The 22,682-nt window shown below is 46.3% G+C and overlaps 1 protein-coding gene across 1 annotated transcript in view; it reads right to left on the bottom strand.

Annotated features, from left to right (window-relative positions):
* Window positions 1-20,209, bottom strand: part of LOC144772331 (uncharacterized) — a 176,654-nt gene extending 156,445 nt beyond the window's left edge. The window contains exons 1-4 of the mRNA XM_078656571.1: window positions 19,957-20,209; window positions 12,816-12,942; window positions 3,464-3,574; window positions 1,610-1,774 (exon numbers count right to left, since the gene is read on the bottom strand). Coding sequence (XP_078512697.1) covers window positions 1,610-1,774; window positions 3,464-3,574; window positions 12,816-12,942; window positions 19,957-19,980 — 427 coding nt within the window. The 5' untranslated portion in view covers window positions 19,981-20,209. The remainder of the gene's footprint in view (window positions 1-1,609; window positions 1,775-3,463; window positions 3,575-12,815; window positions 12,943-19,956) is intronic.
* Between the last annotated feature and the right edge of the window lie 2,473 nt (window positions 20,210-22,682).

Below are 22,682 nucleotides of genomic sequence, written 5' to 3'. Positions count from 1 at the left end.
GTCTACCTTAATTAGTTCTTCCAGAGCACTGCCATTTGGTAGATAGTAGAGGTGAGGGATGGACAATAATTGAATCTGTTCAAGGTGAGGCTTGTATTCTTGTCTGTCCATGATTATTGCTTCAGGGTGACTGATAAAAGTCTGGTGCAGCGATCACACACTTCTTCGCACTCTTGCTTAAGAAAATGGCTGCTTGGATCCAACATTATTGCTAGCTTCTGGCAGAGCCATCACATCACACAAAAGCTGCGTGGGTGGAAAAGTTACAAAATGACATTTGAAAGAGAACCAACCCAAGCCCTTCTGAAACCTCAGATAGTGGATCCACATTCCTTATTGGAAAATGTGGCAAAAGTGGGATTCATATCACACGACATGGTTCCAGTTCCAGGTTCTTAATGACCAAGGAAGGGAGTGCTTGCCTAGTACTGCTGGACCAATTCAGCGTCCCCATAGAGCCTAGACGTCTGTCAGCTTGCTAAAAGGGAAGGGGTGTGGCTGATCCTGCAAGATGAGAGACTGCCCAGGATGAGAACCCCAGCACCTTTCTGGCTTATGGAACTGCCAGAGAAAGCGAGTGACTATACGGGACTGAATCCAGTATTCAAGGTGGGAATACTGATCAGCCAAGGCGCCACAACTGCTGAAGACATACACATGGTCAAGACAGGCCCGAAGGCCGCACCTGCCAACACATTGTCCCACCTGCACTCAGCCTAAGGTGGCCACAACTGCCAAACACAAGACTTGATGTGTGAGATGCTGTGGTGAAACCTTCAATCCCTAAAGTTCCGATGGAGACCAAAGCTTTGGCCCCAGCAGGTCAAGAGCAGGACCGATGCACATATCCATCCTGCATCATTCAAACTGCAACAGCAGCATGAAGATAACCATCGGGACAACAAACCATAAAGAGGTGAAAGCAAGCTGGACTGTAGGGCACATAAATGCCTCAGCGATTATTTTAACGAATGGCACTTGTGCCTAATCAGTGCTTTGTCTCCAGTTATTAAGAAGCCATTGCAGACTAGGGAAATTTGTTAACAGTGTAGGGTACCGAAGGATTGTAGCCTCTCAAGGAAGACCGCACACAGGATTACAACCCTGTTTCTGATTCCGCTAATTGCACTCTGTGCTAAAATAACACTTTCTTTTAATTCTAAGGATAAGCACTTGGCTCGAAAATATGTTATAGTGTCTGCTGGTTGCCTGTTGAGTTCGGAGCTCTTGCCCCCACCCCACATTCCTGAGAAGAAGTTGACTCCTCACCCTCGGTAACCCGAGAGTAAGGTACAGCAAAGGTGCACTTGGCCTGTTTGCAGAGCCAAAGTATAACACCCACAAAAAGCACAGTTGCAAACAGCCTCAATGACCACAGTTTGGGCCCAGAAGGCACTATATGTGGACTTTCAAATGGGATCTGACACCAAGGAGTTAGTAAATTGTACTTTATACAAAAACATGTACATAACCTAATATAATTTCTGCTCTTTGTTGGGCAGAGTTCAGACTTTTCAGTTTCATTGATAAAAAAAAAACATACACAATTTTGTACAGTTGATGATTTGAAGGCAATTTTTTTTAACAATAATAATTTGAAAATCTCAACCTTTAAATCTGTTCTTCTGACTTTTGCTGAGCGTATCGAGGCTCTCCCTTCTTTGTGTGGCAAACGTATCAGGGCTTTCTCTTTTGTCCGCGTTCCAAGGGTCCGCCACACACTTGGTGTCCATTCTGTTTATGGAGTACATGTTCAATGGAGACACTGGTCCACCTACAAAAAAATATATATGATGTCATTCAACCTCAACAAGATTTAGGGTCAGATTTTGAGTTTGGTGGATGAAATGTTGTCCATCAGAGTAGCAGAAGACATTATGTCCGCCACCCTGGCGGACTGCGGTTCACCAAAATAGAGATCACTTGGCCAAGCGGTGATCTCTGTACCTTGACAGGAATTGCCGTCACTGCAGTTCCTGTCAAGGTACGAAACGTTTGGTAGACGGTTGCCATCAGTTTTGACACACATCCAAGCAACTTTTACAAACATTTTGCTTTTTAAACCCAAACTCCCAAACTGGGCATTTTTTATTGAAAAACAAATCACTGATGAACCTCACACCCAGGGCGTTTTTTTCTTGGGTGTGGGTGTCATTGTTTTTTTCTGTGCCTCAACGCCATGTTTTACCTGGCTGTGTGTGACAGATAAAAAAGACATCACACCGTTCACCCTAAATAGGGCAGACTGTGAAACACCCTTACTCCAATGGCTCCTACTCTTTCACAGGAAGCTCTCTGTCAACAGTGTCAATGGGGCTCCATCAACAGAAAGCTGATACTCCTCCTGTCCTTAAAGAGGGTGGGTGGACATTCAGTGTGACTGACAGGGTATTCTGTCCACTAAACTCTAAATCACCCTCTTAGTTTCTATGGAGAGCTTATATTTTCCTTTGGAAATGAAATATATGTTTAGGCTGATTACAAGACTCAGAGTACACATTCCATACATTTTGTAACAGTCTATTGTAATATATTTCTCCTTAATTTAAGGGGACAAAAAAGCACAACAAACATTATGTGCACCTTAAGATAACAAAAATCCTCAAGCAATTGCCATGAATGTAGATTTTACTGTTGAAAAACTCTTCTGGAGTGGAACTAACATTGCTGCTGGCACTTCCAGCTGTCCAGGCTCTAACTGGATGAAAGGGGCATTGATTTTAGTTCTCAACTTCATAATCAATCCTTGTAATGCCTGAACTAGCCAATGGTATACTGGAATTCCCTCTCCAATAATTTGCTTCTGTTTCCTCTATTAGACATGCTTGTTGGCTGCATGATAAGGAATGTGTGGGCAGTGTTTGAGCGTCTGTGCACTCTCAGCTAGGTGTCACATATTTGCATGGACGTGGGTCCCCTTTAAATTAGTATTTTCCCTTTTCCTGCTGCTCATTGAGGGGTATAATGTGGGTTACTCATGTTCAGGTGGACAAAAGTCGAAGTTCATATCAATGCTATGCACAAGTCCATTTGCAAACAAGCAGCTCTTGGAAAGTCACAACCTAGTTTAATCCAGACTAGTGATTCACTGGGCCTCCGTAATTTACCCCTTAGTGCCAAGATGCCTACAGGCCTTTGAAGCACGTTAAAATTACAATACAAATGTTGTACAGAACAATACCAGCACCCTTATTAGAACTTCAATATAGTGAACATTTTCACATACCTATGTGGAATTCTCTTCAACTTAGTTTGAATTAGGTGGCTCACAAAACACCAAATCATGCTGTGAAGAAAGACACACAATTCCAACCAGCCCCAACCTCACAGAAAGTGAAATAAGGGGTGTCTTTAGGGAACACTGGTGCTGCTCTATGCATGTGTTTGGTTGTGCAGTAATGCAAGTTAGCGGCTTCAGGAAAGAGTCTTATCTAATGAAACGCTTGCACCCTTTCTCACTCACTTGGGGAATGGTTGTCGCTGTGTCTTCCGTCAGAGTCCTCATCGTCCCCAGAGCACAGACCTTCCGTTTGTTTTTCTCTTAATGAAAAGACAGAGCTTGCAATCACAGGACCTGTAAAAAATAAAAGGGAACATTTAAATGTTGGGGTGAACAAGGGTCACCTGAATGGCTCTGGAGAGGCTACTCCTCAGCATCAAATTTATCAAAGCAAAATGTAGCTTTTTGACCCCTGCCTCAGCACATATAAAGATCATACTTACACAATGGAGGTGCTTTATGTGACAAGGAGGCCCAGAGCAAGGCTCTCCAGCTGTAAGGGCTCACCAGGTGCACTCTTGGATGAATGCGACTGCTGTCAGCGCATGGCCTGTACAGCACAGTCAGTGGTAGCAGCAATAAAATTCCAGTGGCAGCAAAGGCATTTTTTTATCTACTAAGGAGAATGGTCTACCAGTCTATAATGTGCTTTTGAATTAGTCTGCAGCCTCTTGCAAGTGGATCCTTCACCAACCCAAGCAGGACCTGATGTCACATGTGTTTATTGAGTGTAGAAGATGAGTCTTTGGAGGATGTGGGACATAGATGGCCATAGCCACACTGGTATCCATTTAGTATCTGCTATATTTTCGTATTACCCAAGGTAGAGCGCTGGAGGGACAGCCCACACAACAGCTCGCATGGCTCCCAAAGAACGTTTCGTGGATCATTTGCAGTGGATCAGACTGAGGGTTGCTAAGGAAAGGCGACAGATGGCACCTTTAAGCTAGGGAGTTTCTCTCGGTCCTTTCCCGGCATGTTACTTTCTGAAAGGGCTATCACACAGGTTTACATGTACTTAAGTGGGGCAGACTGCTTGCCTTTAAGCCCTAGTTGCGTGTTTCTCCTATACGGAATAAACAAAGGGACAGAACTGCCCAGAACCGGTGTCAGAGCTAACTGTTGGAATACACAACTACTGTCTGCAACGTTAGCATAAACCTCCAACCAATGTGCCAAGATTTCTCCACCAGATCCAGGGTCACACACCAGTGTCAACAAGAAACTGCTCTGTGCTCTGCAATTCGGTTAAACACTGCCAACTCCCTTGCCAGGTTTCTGACCACAACCTGTGGAAGTTAAACAGCTGCCAGGAGAAGCTGTGTTGGAGCCAGCGCTGACGGAAATATCTGATTAACTGCTGAGGAGGGGTGTAGGAGATACCATATAGCATATACCATGAGAAAGATCCTTGCTTGAAGAGGATCGGAGTCTGTTGAAATGTGACACCACTGCTCACAAAGACAAGTGAGGTCCAGGTGACACGGGTATAAACTGAGGGCATACTGCCTCAAAAAGTGTGTGAGGTGGAGAGGCCCTCCTGAAGAGCCACAAAGTGCTTAGTAGGCGAACCTACTACTGAAGCTTAACACCTACAAGTGTGAGGCATTTGCAAACTTGCAACCACAGTCGGTGGTTGCACTGGACTGAACTGTGCAGATGAGGAGTTTGTTAGACCTTGCGTGGCTCATTATTGCAACCTGGGTGGGTGCCTGAGTGCCAGGAAAGCCCTCCCTTCCTTCTGAGTAGATAACAATTAAGCAACCAGTCCTTTAACGATTTTTGAAGGCAGGGTAGTTTAATGCTCCACCCAATGAGATATCTTAACTATCCCTTTGTTACTGCTTATCCTAGAATATTTGCTATACCATTGTTAGTGCTTCTCCATAAACATGAGCTATATTTGACTCGTCCAGCTATGCTGCCCTTGATACACTGACCATAATAGTAATTCTGAAATTACAGCACACAATAAAGTCTGTAGCTGGGACGTGGCCTATGGCCGCATGGAGTCGGACATCAGAATCTGGTGTCCCGGGCCAACGGAGACACTTATCCTGCCCCCACTGGGGCCAAAAACCATAGTTCCCCACTGCCCACGGGGGAAGGAGGAGACAGCGGAGTTGTACGCGGCTGCCGGAATCATTACTCGCAGGGTCTGGGAACTGAGAGTTTCGAGACACGGTGCTGAGCTGGGGATACCAAAGGGGCAGCCTGGAACAAACTTGAAACTGTTCAGGGAGTCACCGACCCGCACTGGAGAGAGGTGGACTTGTGGGCTGCGACAGCTCCCTCCATGGATCTGGGCAGTTGGGGAGCAGGCGGAGGTAAGTCCGCAGAGAGAGGAGTGTTTGGGAGGGGACGTCTTAGGTCTGTAGAGGCTGTGAGGCGACAGCGGGTCCAGAGGCAGCAGAACGGGTGCCATCAGGGGAGAAGGCCTCCCGCCGCACCCCCCTCGGCCAAAGGGAGTCAGCAACTTGGAGAAGTGGGTAGGGGCACCGATATTCCACCCACAGAGTGAGTGGGGCAGAGAGCCCACAAATGCCACAACACACATAGGCTCTGCGGACATGGCTTTACTGATGGGGCTGAGAAAGGTGTGCAAGGACTAGACAAGTGACGGAGCCCCGAGGAAGGCTCGAAGGAGATCAGAGTGTGGCTACACCGGAAACCACAGTAACGCTGCCTAGGGCATCAAAGAGGTGCTTTGCCAGCCAGATACCTCTTGAGGAGCTCCCACACCTGGCCTGGAACCTGAAGGGCCTCTGCATGTGAACAGAGATTGTGCTACCTTACAAGAAGTACAGGAAGCAGAGGTGCTTGTACCAAAGGCATTGCCTGCAGACCTAGCAGCAACACATGCCTGGGCATCCATGCTTTGGTGTCGGCTTTCCGCCTACCCCCCCCCCCCCATGGATGGTGCACAGCAGCAGAGTAGTGCCAGAACTAAGGTGTGACCAACACCAGCCAAGCCCATCCCCGCAGAAACAATGGCTAAGACCAAGGATGGAGGAGGAGAAGCCAAACTGGAGAGGGCCAACAGTAGCTTGATAGCACATATGGTGACCATCCTGGATACCAAACCGTCCTAGAACTGAAAATAGATATGGTGGCCCAGAACGTCTATCTCCTAAAGGCAGACCACGGGAAATTAAAGGACAGGGTAATGAAAGCAGAGACTACTCTAGCCCGGACAGGCCACACAACCTCTAAACATGCCAACAGACTGAAGTCCTTGGAGTGGTTACCCTGACAGAAGTTAAAAGACACTGAAGGCTGACTGCACAAGAATAATGTCCGATTGGTAGGAATTCCGGAGAGGGCTGAGGGCCCTAGTATGTTCTTGGAAAAGTGGCTATCCTCCACAGTACTACCTGGTAAAACCTTGATATGGTTTCCAGTTGAATGTTCTCACAGGGTGCCCAGGAGGCAGTCAGGGGTTCCACAGAGGGCAGTGGTGGCCGGCCTGCTAAGCTTTCATGATCAAGATGCAATCCTGCATGAAGCCAGGATGCACGGCCCATAGAAAATCGAGGTTGGGACGGTTATCATCTACCCAGACTATACGATCGCCATGCAGCACAAACGCAAGACCTTTCTCAGGGTGAAAAGGCATCTACTGACATTGAATCCCCGCTAAGCCTTGTTGTTCCCAACGGAGTTACGCAATATAGACGAATGAGAATCACAATTCTTCTCAGCAGCATAGAGGCCTGGCACACTGCAGACCAGGTGATTGCGATCGTCCTGGACTCCAGGAAGTTAGGGCAAGAAGAGGAGTCAGCGAGTGCGGTGTAGACTGCAGTCGGCCCCCACCAGAAACTAGGCCGAATAGGAGAGGGCCAAGGTGGTGGTGGATACCCATCAAAGACGGATACCTTCAACATAAAACAGGTAGTCAGTTCTGGCGGAAGACTTTTGGGACTTGGAAAAAGGGATTTCTAATTGAGTAGGGAGCTTTGAGGAATCCTCCCTACCAAAAGTCTCCCTGATGACAGCAGACAGGATCATTTGATGGGGGAGGCCCGACCCCCAGCGTGCACCCTCAGAAGGGGAGATCGGAGGTCCGTGCAAGCTGAATAAGGATGCTGGTGCCGGGGGGTGGAGGGAGTATTAATTGATGGGTTGGTACGACTGTTCCGCGGGTCATGAACCGCCCCTTTTAGTATTAGCATTGTATTCTTTGTTCACAATACGATTGTTTAAAGACTGCGAATGACAGACATCGCGGGCATTGGGGGTATGTAGTTTTTGAAACTGTAGCACAAGGTTGTGAGAAGGCATGAATTGGCGGGCTAGAGGGGATGGTGGTCTGCAGGTTACTATAGGAAGGCAATAGAGGAACATATAATTATATGTATATGGATATCATATCGATATCCGGGGAGCATCACCCCACAGTCAGGCAGACCCTTAAACTGTTATCCTGGAGCGTGAATGGCCTGGGCAGCACACTAAAGAGGGGCCTAGTATCCAAATATTTGAATAGACACGACCCCGACATTATACTGCTGCAAGATACCCACCTGGATGGGAATAACTGTGGGTTCTTAGGGAAGAGGGAGATACCATGTGCTGGTACATAAGGGGTACACCATGGGGTTGACAGGGAAGGAGATACTGGTTCATTGAAACCTACCATTACAAATCGCCAACAGTTGGGTGGACCCACAAGGATGCTACAGGTCAGTGGAATGAGACGGATATAATGATGGCTTCCTGGTACTCCCCACCCCCCAGGGTCTGCAATTAGAGGGGCTAGAGGTGCTTGATGGTGTCCTGGTGGTGGGAGGGGATCTCAAGGGGATCTCAACATCATCCTTAAAGTGGACCTGGACAGACCACCCAGATACAACCCTGCAGACCTTCTTAATGGCGAACGGCCTGTTGGACATGTGGAGGGAGACCCACCCAACACAGCGTTAGTACTCCTATGCTTCCGACCTCCTTGTCCAGACTGGATTACTTGCTCGTCCCCAATCACCAGCAGGGAATATTTGGGAAAACACGCTACCTCTCGAGGGGTATATCAGATCGTTCCCCGATTGTGACCATGGTTCAGTACCCCCTAATCAGACAGAGGGGGTGGAGACTTGACCCTTGGGACTTGACAGATTGAAACACACAGAAACTTATACTGCAGGAAACAGAGATCTAACTCGGGGAAAACTCTGGGTCCATTATCTCCATTGGAGGCATGCAAATCGGTAATGAGAGGCTAATATAACAGGGAAACCAAAAGACCCGAGGGAAATGGTGGAGCAATTGGTGTGTGGGGAGGCTGAGTACATTGCCGCCCCCACTGAGGTGAAGGCAAGACAAATCAAGGCCTTCGGGCAGGAATACAAGTCCCTTGCCACTCACGAGGCAAATGCACTCTATCGGAATAAGCAGGCTCGCTTATACGAAATGAGTAACAAGGCCAGGAGGTTATTTGCCTACTTGCGTGACAGAGAGGAGGATCAGAGGTGGGTGCAAAGAGTGTACAGACAGGATGGGACTTTGGAGACCACAGCTGCAGGCATGGCTCAGGCATTTGCCATATATCTGAATAGACTGTACCAATGAAAGAAAGCAGGCCAGTGACTGGCCGACTTCATTAGGGACCATTCAGTGCCCTGAATGAGAACTGAGAACCGAGGGGAGACTTCGTTTGGAGAAAAAGCAGACAGAAATGGAGGTCTCCAAGGCAATAAAGCAGCTGTGTAGTAGGAAAGCTCCGGGTCATAATGGATTCCCGACCAAGTACTATAAATTGGTGAAATCTAGAATTACGGGGTCCCTTTAGGCTGCACTGGAAGCAGCAAGGGAAGAGGGGGTACTCCCCAGGCATTGGAGACAAGCAACGATAATGCTTATCCACAAAGAGGGGAAACCAAGGGTGAGACCTCCTGGTATAAGCCGATCTAAACTAAGGTCTTGGCCAAAGTACTGGAAGAGTCTAGTGCACCTAAAACATGTGCTGGAGCTGGCCATGCTCCTATCCTAGATGCTGAGCAGACCTTTGATTCTGTAGAATGGATTACCTATGGACGGTTATGCCCAATATAAGCCTCGGCCCATCCTTCATGGCTTGGATAGAGTTACTGTATAGAGGACCGATGGCATGGGTTGAGGTTAATGGAGCAACGTTATACGAATTCCATATATGGAGGGGCACCCCATAGGGTTGCCAGCTATCGCCCTTGTTGTGTGCAGTGACTACTGAACCGCTGGCTCGATGGTTCAGGATGGACGCACAGCTCCGGGGGCTCAGTTGGTATCCCAACTGGGAAGAGAGGATATTGCTCTACGCAGAGGACATACTACTTTATATGGCAGACTCGGGTTCTCCATGAGGCGGGTCAGATTATGGAGGTATTTGGCACCTATGCGGGAATCCGCATAAACTGGGCAAAATCAGTGATCTATCCCATGACAAATTGGGAACCGGGAGATTAATGGGATTTTCCACTAAAATGGGAACCTATGGTACTCAGATACGGGGGGGTTCTTTGTGACTATTGACTGGGACACGTTTTATACCAACAACCTTGGCAGGCTCCTGGAGAATTATCCAAATGATGTCAAATATTGGCATCAGCTTTCACTAAAAATGTTGGGTAGAGCGGCCCTGTTTAAGATGATTCACTAGCCTAAATTCTTATATGTCCTGCAGAACACACGGTTTGAGGCCCAGATCAATTGTTTAGGGAAGTGGATGCGATAACAAGGGAACTGTTGTAGCATATGGATGTTCCTAGAATTGCACTATTGGTCCTGACCAGAAAACCTCATGATGGGGGAGTGGCTCTTCCAAATCTAAAAACTATACTACTGGACATCCCAGCTGTTGGTGGACAATGACTGGGTGTATGTGAGCCAGCAGGATTTTTTTTAAAGTAATTTTATTGATTTTCAACACACACAAACCCACCTTTACATGGCACATTTTCAATGGAATGCACAATTCAAAATACATTGCAGATTATTCAGCATCCGTAGTTGAGACGACATCAGTACCTTTAGTCAATACTCCCGTATATTACACACAGTTCACTTTTCTTATTAAGGTCTTTTCCAACATATGCGTGTGATGTCATCCCCTGATGCAATGATCCTCCAGCTTAGTGCCTCCTGCACGCTCCTGCCCCTCCCTCCCCCTACCCCTTAACTCTCCCTACCGGTGTGCTCCAGGCAACAGAAACAAGAATAACCGAAAGTCTTTCCGTGCTAAGGGATGTGGATCTTTGACCCCTCTCCAATGAGAGCCAGCAGGATACTGCCCTGATGGCGGACAGGCAGGCTATGGACCTGAGTGGTTACCTGCCATACCTATATGGGGGCAATTGCGTGAATGCACTGCCACAACCGATGATGAAGGTGGTGGGGTTGTAGAAAAAAATAACAATAGCTATGGTTAACACTGGAGACATCCTTGTGGGAAACAGAGGCATTGAGAGATCTATGGAAAATAGAAGGATACAGGAAGTGGAACCTGTTGGGCATCTCTAAGCTGGGGCTGTTTGGAGGGATGGGAAAGTGATACTCTTCCAGAAACTTTAGAAACACATGACATGGGGGGTGTAACCAATTCTTTTGTTTCATGCAGATCAGGCATATATTGAGGGCCCGCATAGGCAACATGGTTCAGATAGAGGGAGACACACTGTTGGAGATGAGGGTTTTGGGGACCCCCTTACACAATACGCGGTGCCACAGATCTATGCTACACTGCTCAATACGTTTGCCAGCACTCTTGGCACTCAGAGACAAATGGGAAAGGGACCTTGGGAAACTTGACGATGAATCCTGGTGGGAGGCGTCGGGATACTCTAAGGGAAGTTGTCATAAGGCCGGGCTTTAGTGAGGCACAGTTAAGATTTCTATGGAGAGAATTATATTAGAACACATTTGTTGGTGATGGGCAGGATTGACAATGATAGATGCCTTAGGGGTTGTGGGCAGCGAGGCGCATTGGTACATACACTGTGGTAATGCCCATGTCTACGAATCCATTGGGACACGATCAGCAAGACATTGTCATGGGGGCTAGGATATCCCCTGAACCTTTATCTCACTCTAATAATCCTGTGTATATGGGGAGAGCAGTCACTAGACAAATATATTCGTCTGTTTTGTAATGTGGCGCTGGCAGTGGCTTAGTGGGAAATAGTCTGAAACAGGGATAAGGGAGCACCCCCAGAGGTAAATGACTGGAGATCAAACATGGACTGGTGCAGGCAGCGATACCAACTGATGTATCAGTCTCGCAGAGCCCCCCAGAAATTTGAGAAGGTGGGGGGTGCAGGGAAACAATTCACAGATGAAGCAGAAGGGTAGAGGTCGGGCCTTAGGGGCAAAGGTAGGCTTCAGGGGGAGGCGTACTATATGGACTACTGGGACTCAAGCTGGGACACCAGCACATGGTGGGACCTAATGGTATATTTCGCATGTACTAACATTATAAGTACTGGTGACTTTATATCTGGTATTGGGTGTGTGGAATTACTCCTAAAATTGTGGACCGGGTTTGGGGGAGGGGGTATTCATACTGTTTGTTTGATGGTTATAAAAAAGTTGGGTGGAAGTTCTCCAAGAAATAAGAATTGCCACAGGTTGGGAGGTTCCCAAAGAAGTGAGGACAGTAATACTGGGACTTCTACCAACACCGCAAAATAGAAAATTGAGCAGGAAATGTGTGAATCCAGGCCTAATACATGCAAAGAGACGCATTACCATCGAATGGCAAAAGTTGTCGCCCACAATGCTAGACAGATGGCTGAAAGACATGACTGAATGGGCAATAGCCGAGAGGGTACGCATGGCGCATGTTCGGAGAGATGAAAAACTAGAGGACGACCTCCAGGCATGGTCGACGATGATAGTGGATTTACAACCCCATAGGGTAGAGACCTCACAGACGGGGACAGACAGCCCACAGACTCTGGGGAATACACGACTGGAGGTTACTGAAACGAGTGACTTAGCGAGGAGGGACCGCACATGGACGATAGAGAGTGCAGTAGACTAAGCAGTTACTGACTAGGGGGTTGGGGGTGGGGAGGAAGGGGGGAGTTGGGGTTGCGGTTTCTTTTGGCAAATATGATGCAGGGTTATGGACAGTACGGACGAAGGGAGGGGGCCAAAATTTGTATTGAGCAAACAGTGTGATGTAACCTGTCAATGCTAACATTTTGACATGTCAAAATGTTGCATATAGGTATGTTAGCTTTATAGAAAATGCCAACATAGTTTACTCAAAAAACAAACTAATAAAAAGATTTTTTTAATTAGAAAAAATAATAATAAAGTCTGAAGTCACATATGCAACTAGAGTAGAACATGTGTGTTTATGTCCTACCCCGAGAATCGTAAAATTGTTAATTTCTCATCTTATACGTGACTAGAGTGGAATTCAAATATATTTTTTAAAAATGTGCAATGACAATATGTATAGTGAAGCATGCATGAATATCAGAATGTTTTATGAGAACCATAAATCAGCAACTTATAGAATGTGCAAAGTTTGGAAAATTCAGCTAGTGTACTTTACCCAATGACATCAAGACTTGGTAAATTTCCTTCATCACATTTTCATAAACATCATTCTGCCATTTGTGTAAAAGCTCCCACTCTTTTTGCGAGAAACAGGCAACAACATCCTGGAACGTAAGCAGCATCTACAAGAAAGATTGAAAGGACTTTAAAAAAAGTTTCTATCACATTAAGAAATTGAATACAATCAGGCGTGATATATAACAAATGTGCTCTTGTAATGCAGGCTTTTCTTTCTTCCGTCTCCCAGGTCACACAAATCCTATACAATTATACAACAGCTGTGGTGCCAGAAAAGACACACTGAGCAGCTATTACAGACAGAGACCAACTGCTGAACCTTAGTTCTCATTTGCGTTTTCACGCAGGTCTGAGCAAGGACTTGATAGTCGAGTTTAAATGTTATTCTTGGTTAAATGGGCTGAGAGTGAAGGGTTTGGCCAGATATGGTAAGATATGTCTTTGTCAACGCTGGACAAAGTTTGATATCCCTGTTTTGAGTTATATGAAGATTTTTGTTTTCTTTTTCGAGTGGTTTTTCACGTTTGGTCGCCACCTTTTTCTGGAAAAACAAAAACAGCAATACTCGATATCTCAGTTTGCAACTGTAAAATGAGTGCCAATGCAATATGTTGTATTTGTACATAAAGTGCACACAGATTTGTAGATGTCAACACAGTGAAACAGCACAGGACATACAACTGTGTGTGCCCTTCGCAGCCACTCTTTACTTCAAGAAGCGTAACAAATCTACTTTGTCTTTTCACAGTTTAACAAGCTCTTTCTTTTTCATTTGTTTAGTATCATACTCATGAACCTCCCATTTCTAGTCACACTCAGAGCAAAGAGAATACTAATAAACTGGGGTTCAGCTGAGCCTGTCAAAATTGGTGTTGGTACTTCTACCTATGCAAAAGCTGAGGTGGCCCGGCATAACGAGAAGAGGTGGTCTAGGGGAGCGGCTGGTGACTGTGAACCTCTGGTCATAGGTTTGATAAAATCCTGCCTTGGTACCTAAAACCGTGGAATCATTGCAAGTCTCTTGTAATTCAAATATAGAAATTCCACACTTTAAGTCTCCCAAAGTCCTCATAAAAAATTCATTATTACTAATACATATAAATTGCATTCAGGCAAAGCAACTGTCCGCTATGTAATCCCAAAGAGCACAACATAAAGGGATATACAAATACCGACCGCTATATAATCATTACTGCCACCAGCATAGAAGCTAAAATTATCACTGGGGCCAGTGAAATACCCGTCAAGTGATAACAATCACTTAGCAATTTTCTAATATGCAGACTGTTAGATCCCTAACTAAACTGGTCATGTAGTCAGTGGCTAACCGAAAGATATTGTGCCCAAATCAAGTGTATAAAATCATGGGATTTAAATGAGTGGAGAACAAATTGACACAATGATTACTCAATCTGGTGACTCAAAGAGAGTTAGAAGTTTGAGTGATGAATATACCCTCTTCAAGAAGGACCTAGACATCAATTTTCTTAAGGCATCTGAGGACTCCTACTGGATAAAGAAAGTAGCAAAAGCACCCTAATGTTATATTGTATTCGCAGTGATAGCCTGGAGCCTTCTACTTTCTAGACTGACTGACAAGACGTAGCAGTGGACACAATCTTCATTGGACAATCCAAAGTGTAGTAAACATACATTTAGAATTTTAAAGTTGCAAGTGTTACAAATATCAGTAGTGGACAATTTTGTACAGTAAATATTAGAGGACCTAAATGGAAACTAAAGAAAGCGATTTAGCACTATTAAAAGTCACTGCACCAATTAGACTGCCACGGTATAAAGCATAGGGGTAAAAATCTGCTTCATACTACATTCAGATCCTTACAGTCACCAATTGCGAAATATGCAAAGCTGCTTTGCTGAAAGCTACTTGCCAAAATAGTCCATTTAACTGCTGGAAAGGATTGGCCGAATCAAACAAACATTCTACTAAGAGCCTTGACGAATATATTACCACAGACAAAAAAAATGTACAGCTTTGCCATACACATCACATAAACTGCGTGTGCCCTTCGCAGCCACTCTTTACTTCAAGAAGCGTAACAAATCTACTTTGTCTTTTCACAGTTTAACAAGCTCTTTCTTTTTCATTTGTTTAGTATCATACTCATGAACCTCCCATTTCTAGTCACACTCAGAGCAAAGAGAATACTAATAAACTGGGGTTCAGCTGAGCCTGTCAAAATTGGTGTTGGTACTTCTACCTATGCAAAAGCTGAGGTGGCCCGGCATAACGAGAAGAGGTGGTCTAGGGGAGCGGCTGGTGACTGTGAACCTCTGGTCATAGGTTTGATAAAATCCTGCCTTGGTACCTAAAACCGTGGAATCATTGCAAGTCTCTTGTAATTCAAATATAGAAATTCCACACTTTAAGTCTCCCAAAGTCCTCATAAAAAATTCATTATTACTAATACATATAAATTGCATTCAGGCAAAGCAACTGTCCGCTATGTAATCCCAAAGAGCACAACATAAAGGGATATACAAATACCGACCGCTATATAATCATTACTGCCACCAGCATAGAAGCTAAAATTATCACTGGGGCCAGTGAAATACCCGTCAAGTGATAACAATCACTTAGCAATTTTCTAATATGCAGACTGTTAGATCCCTAACTAAACTGGTCATGTAGTCAGTGGCTAACCGAAAGATATTGTGCCCAAATCAAGTGTATAAAATCATGGGATTTAAATGAGTGGAGAACAAATTGACACAATGATTACTCAATCTGGTGACTCAAAGAGAGTTAGAAGTTTGAGTGATGAATATACCCTCTTCAAGAAGGACCTAGACATCAATTTTCTTAAGGCATCTGAGGACTCCTACTGGATAAAGAAAGTAGCAAAAGCACCCTAATGTTATATTGTATTCGCAGTGATAGCCTGGAGCCTTCTACTTTCTAGACTGACTGACAAGACGTAGCAGTGGACACAATCTTCATTGGACAATCCAAAGTGTAGTAAACATACATTTAGAATTTTAAAGTTGCAAGTGTTACAAATATCAGTAGTGGACAATTTTGTACAGTAAATATTAGAGGACTTAAATGGAAACTAAAGAAAGCGATTTAGCACTATTAAAAGTCACTGCACCAATTAGACTGCCACGGTATAAAGCATAGGGGTAAAAATCTGCTTCATACTACATTCAGATCCTTACAGTCACCAATTGCGAAATATGCAAAGCTGCTTTGCTGAAAGCTACTTGCCAAAATAGTCCATTCAACTGCTGGAAAGGATTGGCCGAATCAAACATTCTACTAAGAGCCTTGACGAATATATTACCACAGACAAAAAAAATGTACAGCTTTGCCATACACATCACATAAACTAGGAGAAAAAACAGCATCAGTCCAACACTGAGTCCCAAAATGTACTGTACTTACTTACCTCAACATAACAAAGGTCCCTTTTACTGGTCTGAGGAAGAACCTGTGCTTCCGTGGGTTAGGAAATTACAAGAAACAACCTTTTTTATTGGTGACAGTGAAGAACCTCTACAGCAACATGACATTCTTCCGTGAGTGTCTAAAAGCGTTGCACAGCCCCTGACTCGCTCACTTTCCAAATAAGAACTATAATCTCAGGGACGTTCTTTTGGAAACCACCTTCAGAATCATTAAAATAGCCTTATAGCCTGCTACCGACCATTAAAGGCCTGCTCCAGAATTAAAGCCCTGAGTCGAAGGCAAAGGCCTTTAAACAAGGGAACGGGACTTTGATGAAGGTATAGCCAAGCTACGGAGGGCTATAAGGCTACTAGTGGACAGAATGTTCTAACAAATAAAATAAAGGCCTCTGTGAACTAGAGGGGATTGAAATCCCCCTCGGACTTCATGATGACTTTGCTCACAGCAGCATATTGTATTGTATTGTATTGTAATTGCATTTACAACGCCTCCACAGACTACATCCTCCTCGGGGACCTGAACTTCCACCTCGAGAACAACGACGACGCCAACTCTGCCATGCTGATTGACAACCTCGCCAACGTCGGCCTCAGACAACTCGTCACCGCACCCACCCACGCCGCCGGCCACACGCTGGACCCCATCTTCTCCACAAGCACCCACGTCACCTTCGACCACACCACCGAACTCCACTGGACCGACCACCGCTGCATCCATTTCACCTTCAAGAAACCAACCATGCACCACCGCACCCAACAGCTGCTCCACGAATGCACACCGGACAGCAACGCAGCCCACAAGGACGCCACCCGCAGACATCACCACCTCATCAGATCAGCCAAGAGACCCTCCTTCAAAGACCGGCTGGATAACAATGCACATGACAGCAAAGAGCTCTTCAGCATCGTAAAAGAACTCTCCAACCCCAGCACCAATGCCAACGACATCCCGCCCTCACAAGAACTGTGCGACTCACTGGCCATCTTCTTCCACCGCGAGATCGCTGACATCCACGACAGCTTCAACACCACGACCGTCCCGACTACGCTAGACTCCACCTCCCCTGCGAACATCACCAGCGCCAACTGCCTGACCTCCTGGTCCAACGTTACCGACGACGAGACACGCAAGGTCATGAACTCCATCCACTCAGGATCTCCGTTAGACCCGTGCCCACACCACGTACTCAACAAAGCAGACGCAGCCATCGCACCCCAACTAAGGAAGGTCATCAACATCTCCTTCGAAACAGCGACATTCCCGGAAAGTTGGAAGCACGCCGAAATCAACGCCCTCCTCAAGAAGCCCAAGGCGGACCCCAAGGACCTCAAGAACTTCCGGCCAATCTCCCTGCTCCCGTTCCCGGCGAAGGTCATCGAGAAAATCGTCAACATGCAATTGGCCCACCACCTCGAAGACAACAACATCTTGGACTCGTCCCAGTCCGGATTCAGACGAAACCACAGCACTGAGACAGCCCTCATCGCCGCCACAACCGACATTAGGCACCAACTAGACAACGGCGAAACATCTGCCCTCATCCTCCTGGACCTGTCAGCTGCCTTCGACACGGTCTGCCATCGCACTCTAAAGACACGCCTCCAAGAAGCCGGAATCCAAGAGAAGGCCCTTGACTGGACCATGTCCTTCCTCTCCGGCAGAACGCAGAGCGTCCGCCTCCCACCTTTCCGATCCGAAGCCACCGACATCATCTGCGGCGTCCCCCAGGGCTCATCCCTCAGCCCGACGCTTGTTCAACGTCTACATGGCCCCACTCGCACAAGTGGCCCGCCATCACGACCTCAACAAAATCTCCTACGCCGACGACACCCAGCTCATCCTCTCCCTCACCAAGGACCCACACACTGCCAAAACAAACCTCCACGAGGGAATGAAGGCCGTCGCAGACTGGATGAGGAGCAGCCGTCTGAAACTGAACTCGGACAAGACGGAGGTCCTCATCCTCGGACCCACCCCCTCAGCCTGGGGCGACTCCTGGTGGCCGACCACACTGGGAACAGCACCGACACCCACCAACCATGCACGCAACCTAGGATTCATCCTCGACTCTTCCCTCTCCATGTCTAAGCAGGTCAACGCCGTCTCCTCCTCCTGCTACAATACCCTCCGCACGCTCCGCAGCATCTACAAGTGGATCCTGACCGAAACAAGAAGAACGGTGACACAGGCCCTCGTCAGCAGCAGACTGGACTACGGCAACGCACTCTCTGCAGGAATCCCAGCCAAACACCTACGACGACTACAACGCATCCAAAACGCCTCCGCCCGACTGATCATCAAAGTCCCCCGCCGCAGCCACATCACCCCCACCTGAGAGACCTACATTGGCTCCCCGTCAACAAGAGGATCACCTTCAAGCTCCTCACCCACGCACACAAAGCACTCCACAACGCCGGACCAGCCTACCTGAACAGCAGACTCAGCTTCTACACCCCCACCTGCCGGCTCCGCTCAGCCAGCTTCGCCCTCGCCGCTGTCCCCCGCATCCAACGAATGACCTCCGACGGCAGATCCTTCTCCTACCTCGCAGCCAAGACCTGGAACACCCTCCCTACCCACATATGGCAGACGCAAGACCTACTCGCCTACAGAAGACTCCTCAAGACCTGGCTCTTCGAGCAGTAGCGGCACCCCCCTCCCCTCAGCGCCTTCAGACCCTCATGGGTAAGTAGCGCGCTTTACAATTACTCTGATTGATTGTTTGATTGATTTATATAGCGCTTACTACCCCTGACGAGGCGTTAAATCGCTTTTTTGGCGAGTACATGCTACTCCGGGACCCACAGAGTATTAGTGTTGAATTAGTATAGTGAAACATGCAAGTACATTTTAAGTGGTGGATAGGTTAGTCAGTTATTTGAATTTAAAATGATAGCAGAAGGGTGAACAAAAACATTGGAATGTTGCAGCACCAGGGTTTTACCAGCCATTAGAAGCCCGGAGCACTCCATTGTTTTCAATGGAGCTCCCAACATTCCAATGTTGTAATTTAAATAGGAATAATAGGGAGAAAGTCCTATGAGTGAAAGATGGCTCAGTGAGTTAACTACAGCATTACAACCCACTACTGATATCTAAAATGTTTTTAAAGGCCCTTTTCCCAACTCAGAGACCTGCTTTGGTGGAATGCAGTGCACCTATAGGGTGAGGATGAAAGAAAAGAAATTTCACACACTGAGGGTAGAATCATGTTAAATAAACAGGGGGAAGAATAAGACCAGCATTGGGATGTTGGGGCAGAACGTTTATAGCAGTGGTCAGTAGCTCTGAATCACTTGTCCTCAGTGAATCTCGAAATACAGTCAACATTTTAACATAGCATTAAACGTGCTGCTGAGGGCTTTAATAGTAGTTAAAGGCCCTGACCCTGAGATATAGACCGGAGATGCAGGCGAGTATCTATCAAGAGAGTTTTACATCAGGTACAACCCAAGGCATAAGGGCAGCTATAAATAATTTCAGCCACTGAGGGTAAAATGCTTTAAACTAAAAAGAGACAGAAAAACAAGTACTGGCAAATTGGAGCAGGAGGCCTGAACCCATCACCACTGGCCCTGAGGCACTGCAGTAGAGTCAATGGAGCTCTCAGCCTTCCAGGCCTCTAATACACTTTATAAGGAGACTGTCATTCTGATCAACGCACACAGATGCATAAAACACCACTCGCCTTTTCTGCTCCCTGGTAGGACATGTCTTTCCAGCTGCTCCCTGTGATTTCACAGGTGGAACTGCAGAGCCTGAGCAGCAACTGGAAGAGAAGCAGGGAAAGGACACAGGGGTCCAGGGCACCCCGACTCTCCCGCAGTGAAAGGACACAGGGGTGGGGGGCACCCCGACTCTCCAGATCAATGCTCCAATGAGAGACTCAAGGGAAGAGGCGACAACCAACACCAGCTGCTGGATCAGAAATGGCAAACAACAGATGAGTCACACCCCACTGCTGACGTCAGGAAGCCGCGCGCATGCGTAGAGCGGGTATCTTAAGTCCACATGCGCCGAGAAACACTTTTCTAAGACACATGCGCAGCTAAGACATTACTTACCATACAGCGCATGCGCAGCTAAGAAACACCACTTGCAAACACTACTCCACAGTGCATGCGTAGTTAAGAAACGTGCAAGCGCTGGCATGCTCACAAGTTTGCTGTACACGGGCATGCGCAATAGTGAGACACTTTTCTCAGTTGTCACAGCCAGGCTGCGGATGGTTTCTACTGAGTGGACTTTTTCCTATGTGCCTTCATTTTCTGACAATCTAGCGTTTCAGTAAAATAACCAAAAAGGTTTATAGTGAGACAGCGGCAGGACCCCGCCCCCAACCGCCCAGTCTGTCCGGTCGGTTGCTGACCTCAGTATTCAGCCTCCCATGGTTTGTGCGCCTGTAGATAACAGGCTCCAGTTGAGCTACATCACGATTTATTTATTTATTTTTTATTTTTATTTTATGCGTTTTTATATAGCACGAACTTTACCCGAAGGTGTCAGAGCGCTTCACAATAGGAACAGAACTACATGAGGCAAAGGTGACAATTGTGAGCAAACAAAATGCAAGAGGTAGCAAACAGTGTGTTACAAGAGAAAAGTGACGTGTGCATGTTACAAAAGTGTACCAAACACAGGTAAAAGGGTAATACTGCAATAAATGGCAGACTCTCAAACCACAAGAACACACTGGGAAGGCACTTCCATAGTCATGGAGAAAAGAATTTCCTATAATGGAAGGTCTTCCTTCAGATAATAGAGAGGGGATGAATTAACTTTGGAAGTGTCTTTGAAGGAGGAGAGCTTTGAGGTCAGGTTTGAAGGCCTGGGAGGAGGTGGTCGTCCGGAGCTGAGGCGGAAGGGAGTTCCAGATTCTCACCACGTTGCCTGAAAATGATTGGGCCATCGATCTTTCCTTCTTGAAAGTAGGGGGTTCAAGCAGTAGATTTTCCACATTGCGTGATGGTCTAGAGCCTCCAGAGAGTTTCAGTTTATTCGCCAGGTACCAAGGAGAGGAGTGCAAGGCTTTGTGGGTTTTACAGGCAGTCTTGTAGATAGATCTTGCCTCGATGGGAAGCCAACGGATGGTGGATAAAATGGGTGTGATGTGGTCGCTTCTTTTGGCCCCATATATGAAACGAACTGCTGAATGGAGAACAGATTTAAGGGGGGACAGGTGGGATTTGGGGAGGCCAGTAAGAAGAGAATTGAAGTAGTCCAGTCTGGAGAGAACCAGCGATTGGACCAGGGTCTTAAGGTCCTGCTCTGGAAAGAAGCAACAAATCCCCCAAAGAAGAGCGCAGTTGGTATCGAGCAGACTTTGCAATGGAATTCATGTGGGAGAGTAGATTGAGTTTTGTGTCGAGTATGACACCAAGGGATTTTGCGCTGTCAACTATGATGGGTTTATTGTTAAGTAGATTCATCTGATCCATCCATTCTTTCTTCCTCCGCTCAGTGCTTTACTGTAAAGTGATTCCGACTCCACCTGAAAGGTAGTTGATTGCCCATAAAAACATAGATGCCAAGATTTCAGATAACATATGTGTGACATGCCATGGTTTAAATGCACTTACGGGTGACATTCAACTTCCAAAGGTGTGACACTTAGAGTGACTTTTTCTCACAAGTAAAACCAGGGATGATATTGTAGGGATTCTGGTGGCCCTGGGCCACACATATTTTGGGGGCCCCTATTTGAAACATTTTTGAATTTATGATCCAGTTTCAGCTCGTTCATGCCCCCTTTTTCCAGGTCACTGACAGTGCACAGGCACATTAAGCCACATTCTAAATGTGTTTACATCAAATATTCAGAGAGAGTGACATGTGTTTTCGATAATGTAACAGCACCAACTCACTAATAATCTCAGTGACCCCCTTCCATTTTGCCCATGTAAGGTCCCGTTTTGCTCAAAAGAAACTGTTTCTACTGATGTTCCATGAAACATAAGCACAACATTTCTATGCAGAATGTCTGTAGTAGACTCCCACAAATCATCCACATTACAAATAAATTAAAGGAACACAGTATTTAAAATAATTTGTTGAAGAATTATTCAAGGTCATCAGGGAAAGACTGCAGATCAGAGCTGGGTCTGTCCAGGAGACCCTTGAAATGCTGGGATCCTGAGCCAGCACGCACTTTGCAATGAAGTTCATTGAAAAAGATAAATATATGACAAACAATTTGAGCGATGAGAAGCTCTAAAAATATATCGAAACTATCCTGAAATGGAAGGTACCTAACTTACTGTCTCTTTCTAAGATGACCATACTCATAGCTGTCAAGGTTTAAGATTGCTTTGTGTGACATTTTCATAATTTCAGTGTAATTATGAATGGCATTTCAACAACTATGAGTGACACTTTCTAGCGAGCAAACGATAGCTGTCAAGTTTTATTTTCCTT

Source organism: Lissotriton helveticus, chromosome 8, assembly GCF_964261635.1.
Source record: "Lissotriton helveticus chromosome 8, aLisHel1.1, whole genome shotgun sequence".
Taxonomy (NCBI): Eukaryota; Metazoa; Chordata; class Amphibia; order Caudata; family Salamandridae; genus Lissotriton; species Lissotriton helveticus.
Note: the sequence above shows the minus strand (reverse complement) of the source record. Positions and strands in the feature narration are given on the sequence as shown.